Source organism: Olea europaea, unplaced genomic scaffold (assembly GCF_002742605.1).
Source record: "Olea europaea var. sylvestris unplaced genomic scaffold, O_europaea_v1 scaffold701, whole genome shotgun sequence".
Lineage (NCBI taxonomy): Eukaryota > Viridiplantae > Streptophyta > Magnoliopsida > Lamiales > Oleaceae > Olea > Olea europaea.
The window spans coordinates 176,349-183,383 of NW_019265404.1; the positions used below are offsets into that span (position 1 = coordinate 176,349).

A 7,035-nucleotide genomic window follows, 5' to 3' on the forward strand; every position below is an offset into this window, starting at 1 on the left:
AAACCTTCATCAAAATCCCTTTTTAAAATATCCCAAAAATCTAAAATAAGCCAAAGATACACCATATCGACCTGAAGATTCTCTGTTCCACTCTCAAAATGACCACCTTGATTTCCTCCAAGTCCAACTCAAAGGACCACTCTAACTATGCCATCACATCCCTTGAAATAGAAGACCAATAATACAACCACACACCACTTCACATTCTCATGTTTGATACATAACTCTCAGAGAAAGAAACAACATCCTTCTCAATACATTCGTCCTTGTTTCAAGCAGCAGAAAATGGACAGGGAACATTGTCGATTAAAAACATTGAGAAAGCTTCCAAGAAAATAAGCTGGAAAGCTGACATACAAAGTGTAATGTTTTTCTGAATCATAAGGTTGTAGGTTTTCAATGTAGATATAGTATAGGTAGACCATGAAACGTTACTTACAGCATTTTCCTCAGTTGGGTCATTTTTGAACACATAGAATAATGGCGCCAAAATTTCATTCATCCCTTGCACATATCTTATACCAGGATTCAACTTCGCAAATACAATCAATATGTTCTTCAAAGCCTCCTGAAAGTCATATATATGGAGCAATGAAAATAGATTTACAAACATGCATCACTACACACACACAGAAAAAAAGGAAAAAAGAAGCCTAAATGAGGAATGAAGCTACTTCTCACTTGGTTGGATTTTGCAAAAGCTGAGTCCCCTGAGAAAAAGTGCATGTCTGGATGAGTGCGCTTGACATCTCGGTCAATCTGTTCTATAATCTCAGTGTCCTACAGATTATAAATGGTAATGGACAAATATTAGTGTGACCCCAACTCTTGACATGCTAGATAAACTACTTAAATGTTCAAATACAAGATAGTCATTACTGCAGGATTGCAGCGACAAAGGAAAACCCCAATCTTTCAGTAATACATGATTACCGTGCTCAGAGAAAAAAGGATACCTGGAAAAATTGATTCCATATGCTACTCTTCCCAAGACTTAACGGATGCTCTCCCTGAGTGATCTCTGATCTTGAGAGAAAACCCTTGTCTTCTCCATCTGGTTCACTGTTCTGAAGACTTGACTTTTCCATCTGCCTTGTAATATCTGACTAAATAGCCATGGAAACGTTCAGAAATGCCACAACAAAAAACTAAAGACGTGGAGTGGAAATAAGTGCAGTTTGAAAGCAGAAATACAATGTTCACACATGACTAAATTAATTTCAAGCTCTTTATGTTCTTTCAGCCATTAACTTCCCGCCATCATATCTGTCTATAAAATAAATAAAGTATATTGACGCGAACACATTTCCTGAGCCATTAAAATAAATATAATCTCAGAATCAATTAGATCAAGAGGAACAAGTGAGCATCAAACATTTGAAATTGTAGAAGTTACATGAGAAATACAAAAATCTAGAAGAGAATGTAAGTTCATCTATACAACATGAGATCTCATTTCCTGCAATAAATATAGTGTAGAGAGAAGAATAAGCAGCTCAAATATTCAAGGATGCGTAAGATCCAGTAAAATATGTGAAAAGGTCTCTCATATCTACTATCTTGGTACAGCCAACATCTAGCAAGCAAAGGATCAAACTTTCTAACTCCATCCTAAGCTACCTTACTCAGATAGTCTTAGCTCAAAATGGTGAAAGAATTTTCTTCAATAAAAAATAAATAAAATAAAATAAAAAGAAAGAATACTTGTAAATTTTCAATTGTTTAAATAAATCTGAAGAATACCCGATTATGTACCCCCACCATAACTAGGAAAAAGGGAGCATGAAGAGCATGAGCATCTTATGAATTCAGGATTTCTCTTAAAATGCGTTTTTGAATATTTGTATGCTTACGCGTTTCTAAAACCCAACCCAATGCATCACACAACAAAATCCAAAAAAGTAAAAGACCAATTTGCAGATGTACGACTGGGAATATTCCTCGCCAACATAGCCAAATTTATTGATCGATACCTTTTCTTCTTCTGTTTTCATTATTACAATTTTTCAGTGTCTTTCAAAGGAGTGAAGATGGTTCTGATCAGAAAAAGATATACAGGTAAAAATATGAAAATGATTCAAGGACTTACAGGATTCATCAATAGCTCCTCTTTGAAATGCTTATACTGAGACCTCTTCTTGGCCAACTCTGAAGGCCAAAGCGAGCGATCGGGTGGAAGATATCCTAACAATAGCTGCAAACAAGGCACAATAAAATTGTAATCCAGTTATTGTACAGTTTCTGAAACTAAAAGAAACATAGGAGTGGAAATATAATTATTAGAGCAGTTAATTTATTTGGTCCCATATAAGTCCATGGACAAAACTTACATCCGTATTGTGCCTGCACAGGAAGAATTAACACTTTTTCTTAGTCCATGTTGGTACACGTACTTATACTTTTTTTAAAACAAGAAAGGGATTTGGATCATCTCTTTTGCAATATTCTGTCACGTTTACCCATCTTAGGCCTTAGAAAACTAACACGTGCTAAATTCAATCTCCATAGTGCTTTAGCCAGTCATCCCATAATTTCATAATAAACTTAGCCAAACACATGCTATATTTGACAAACAGCGTCATCCTAGAGTTTCGGGAGACCAGGGAACTACATTAAATTCACTGTTGAACTTATTGTTCTCTTTTCTTTTATCAAAGAAAAGATTCTATTTGTATTTGCACCAGGGGAGACAAAATCATATACCTATTTATTTGCTCACATCATACACACACTTCCATTTACAATAGTAGAGGGTCCTTTACCACATAAAAAATCTCCCATGAAACAAGACTATTTCCATCTATGTTTCTTCCCTGTTCAAAATTTTCTATATTTCCCCATCTGGATCTATTATGCTTGGATAAATAATTCAACATTCCGATCTATTAAGTTCCTGATTCCAGTTTTGGAAAAATTTTGTTTTTAAAGCAATGTAATGTAAAAGGGACAATTTTTACAATTTTAAATCTTCCGGAATTTCCTATACATTATCTTATATTTCACTTCATGATCTGTGATGTGAATGTATGCTTACATTTAAATTATATGAGAGGCATCAAATACTTGATAAACTAATTGAATGGCAGCTTAAACATTATTTTTTTGGGTATGTTGCCAGCTTTGAACTTTTTCAACAAGAAATGAACCTTAAATTGCAATGTAGAACTGTGCCTTCCATAAGTAAAACCCATGCCTTCCATATAACATGTGCCCAAAGATGGAAATATATAAAATCAGTGTTCATACCTTCCACACCGTTGCACGAATGCCAGCTCCATCAGGAATGCCTTGTGATGTTATCCTCCGCAATTCTCCCATATTTATAATCTTCCTTGACAGCTAAAGTTGTACAAAAGTAAATGTCAAATCAACTGATAATATGAACCAAAAAGCTCTAAAAACCCAAAAGCACATCCCACAAATCAGACAGATAATAAAGATGAGAAAAGAAAACGATGATGCTGAAGCACATAGAACTATCCATTGCTCATCATTATTGTACTGTGTGCATTAATGTCTGCACCCTGGCCTGGCTCAACATAAACCTCCCCAGCTCCCACATTGTCATTTACCTCATCCAAGTCACTCTCCCTCTCTATATGCGCATGAATTTTGAGAAATAACAAGACATCTACTCCTCATAATAATAGGTATACTAGTATTGGCAAACAAGGTTAGCCATCAGATGACATTTGTACAGATGTAGCCTGCTGATATGCTTTTGGTAGAAGACCTGTACAAGATCTTTGCCTTCTTCACAAGGCGAAAAATACTCTCCATTTTTATATCGGGTTGAAGACCTTGTTTAGATAATATATATGTGACCCTATATTAGCTTAAGCTTTTAGATCAAGTTATTCACATGGTCTCCGAGCTAGTACAAAGGTCATGGGTTCAAATCTCATTGCTACCCATTTAATGAAATTGTGCACATGTCAAGCATTGATGGGAAAAAAAATGAACCTTGACAACACGTAAGTGAGAACATTGAAGGCCATATGAAATGTGTATTAATATACATGTGACCCTCCTCTCTAACAACTTAAACTTTTAGATAAGCGGATCAACTTATCGCCATATCTCCGTCACTAACATGAGCATTGAAACGACTTAACCAATTATGTTTAAAAAGGAAATTTTCTTCCACAGAGGCAATATAGAAAGGTGTTTGTCCTTTCGAGGCATGCACGTTAAGTGGTCCGAATTTGCTTGAATTGCACCTTGATTTCCTTCCAACGACCTAACATATAGTTATATGCCTTGGGATATCTTCTTTAAAGAGCGGCTTGAAAGTATTTTGTCCTTTTGTAAATGCAATTTTATAAGGACTGCAGCCCAAAATTATATTCCCAGACATGATATTTGCATAGGGGAGGGAACAAATTAGCAGTAGATGCTGTATGTGTTGGAAAGAAACTGCATCTAAGAGCCATTCTTTTCTTAAATTCTGAGGTTTCCAAGAAGTTGTTGGAGAAGTCCTTATTCCTATTTTGAACCTCCACTGGTGGGCACTTGCATGCTGCTTGGCAATGTATGAATATTCATAAGGGCATGCACACGATAAGGCGAGACATAGCCTACAGGCCACAGCATAATATGGATTGAAAATCTGGAAAGAAGAAATAGGTGCTGCATCGAGGGAATAGTGACTCCATTGTATAAAGCCAAATACAATTGTCTTAGAAATGTATTGATGTGATGGATGTCATAGGATCCTGACAGAAATGACTCTTTCTATTGAAGTTTTGAATGCTAGCCAGTTGTGCAGTATGCAGTCACACCAGTTCTGTAGTTACTGACTTTATGTAGTTCACACTCTACCATGTCTTGGCAATGAAATTACCACAATGGAAATTGAATTTTCAAATTTTAGCTTCTTCTACAACAAATGACTGATATGTTGCACACTAGAATCATGAGGGGCGGTAAAGGATCACATGTATATCTTAACATCCTCTTACTGATCATATATTTTACTGTGATCACATGTACATCTTAACATATTTATTTATCTTCAATTTTCCATGTTCATAATCCATAGTTGGTCCAATAACCATAACCAGATAAATACCTTCAGATCACATAGAATTCATGTAACATTTCTCCATTTTGTCAAACCCAATCTGAAAGTTTGTGTTATATCCTCTCTCTCTCTCTCTCTCTCTCTCTCTCTCATAATCAAACCAAATTAATGAAACCAGATGTCATTTGACACAACAAAACCCTCTATTATAACTGCAATGTAAGGCTTTGTTTGTCTATTATTCTACCACATTATTTTTTCTATGGTACTCATTTTCAACCAAACATTCATCATTAAAATAATATCACACGTAAATAAAAACTTTTCCTTCTTTTCTAACCACACATTTCAACATCAACCACTTTTCCATAATACATTATTCACAAATAATGGGGCACAAACAAGCACTAATTGTTATATTTACTATTGACTAAATGAATATTGTGCATATCTTGTTCTAGTCTTAAAAACCTTACAGCTTTATATTTTTATCCATTCAACAACATAAATTACCATTTATGCGCTCTGAGTATCATTGAAAAAAATTTGTAACATCAGGGAATTTCATGTACAGAAGGATCCACATCTCACAAGTAAAAAGATAAAACTCAAATTCGAACCAGATATAAACATGCATTCTAAATAAAAACACATACTCAAACATACCTCTTGTAAAAGCTGGGCTTGGGAAGAAATGTCCTCAGCCAAAGAACTAGAAACAGGCCCTACTGCCGCACCCGCATGTGCACCAACAGCAGCAATGGAGGCGATTGTAGAATTGTTAGAAGAACTCCCATTTTCCTCCTCGCTATTATAACTGCTGTTATTAGTATTCCCATAATTACTACCATTATGACTGTTCAACGGATCTTTAACTTCCCCTTTCACACTAGTACTACTATGAACAGAGGAGCTTGGTGGCTCAACTGGTCTCGATACATTCGGTGGGGGCACCGGCACCGGCGGCTCGACAATCGACTCTACCACAGCAGACTTAGCAGCTCCGCGTGCGGCCGGGACATGGGATTCAACGGAGTCGTTGCTCCCTGGCGGCGATTGAGGTTGCTGGGCCTGGGAGGACCAGAGGGAGCTATTGAGCCAATCGGGTACCCGCTTCTTAACCATAATAACAAGAAATTATCTCTCAATTAAACGATCGATCGACTAATTATTGTTCAGAAGAAACCTTGAACTTGCCAAAAAAATGTGAAAATTGGAGTGAAAAAGAGCGTGTAGTGTGTGGATTTGAATGTGTTTGATGGGCTAATTGTGTTGTTCATGGTGAATGGAAATGGCTTCGTGGAATCATCATAGACTATCTGCGTGTTGAGGGTAGATACCGGGGTAGGGGGAGCTCTGGAGTTGGTTTGAAAGGTGTATTTGGTTCAGACGAGTAAGAATGGGAGGAAGTTACATGATTCGGCAATTTCAGTGCAATATTTAGGGGATAATTGCACAAACGCTCCAAACCTTTGAACAATAGCAATTTTTTTTCAAACCTTTGAATCATTACAACTATCGTCCCTAACATTTTCAAATTTTAAAAAACTACTATATTCATCCCCATTACATATAAATAGGGATGTCAATGGGACGGGTTCTCCCACATCCTGTCCCGTTACCTGTTTAAAGCGGGTCAGGGCTTTTACCCGTTTATGTACCATTTTTTCTTTAAGTTTTTTATAATTTATTTTATTGCCTTATTCATTAAAGTAAGACAATAATATATTATTAAATTTTTAATTAATTTATTTATTTTTAAGAATTAAATTGTTCGAATATATTTGATAAGCTAAAGTTTTTATTATTTATTATATTTCTTAAATAATTTTAGTTGTCATCTTCTATTATAATTAATAAAATTTCGTAGAATTTTTCATTTAAAATATTGAATTCTTAAAAATAATAATAAAAAAAATAAAATTAAGGAGGCGGGCGAGGCGGGTATTACCCGTACCCACCTTGGGGCAAAATTCTCCACCCTGAACCCACCTCGAATACCCAATTTAAGC

General features: G+C 35.7%; 1 protein-coding gene across 1 annotated transcript in view; it reads right to left on the reverse strand.

Annotated features, from left to right (window-relative positions):
• Positions 1-6,438, reverse strand: part of LOC111390644 (TBC1 domain family member 13-like) — a 9,434-nt gene extending 2,996 nt beyond the window's left edge. The window contains exons 1-8 of the mRNA XM_023015707.1: positions 5,690-6,438; positions 3,247-3,339; positions 2,090-2,194; positions 957-1,106; positions 682-780; positions 275-568; positions 72-145; positions 5-18 (exon numbers count right to left, since the gene is read on the reverse strand). Coding sequence (XP_022871475.1) covers positions 5-18; positions 72-145; positions 275-568; positions 682-780; positions 957-1,106; positions 2,090-2,194; positions 3,247-3,339; positions 5,690-6,148 — 1,288 coding nt within the window. The 5' untranslated portion in view covers positions 6,149-6,438. The remainder of the gene's footprint in view (positions 1-4; positions 19-71; positions 146-274; positions 569-681; positions 781-956; positions 1,107-2,089; positions 2,195-3,246; positions 3,340-5,689) is intronic.
• Between the last annotated feature and the right edge of the window lie 597 nt (positions 6,439-7,035).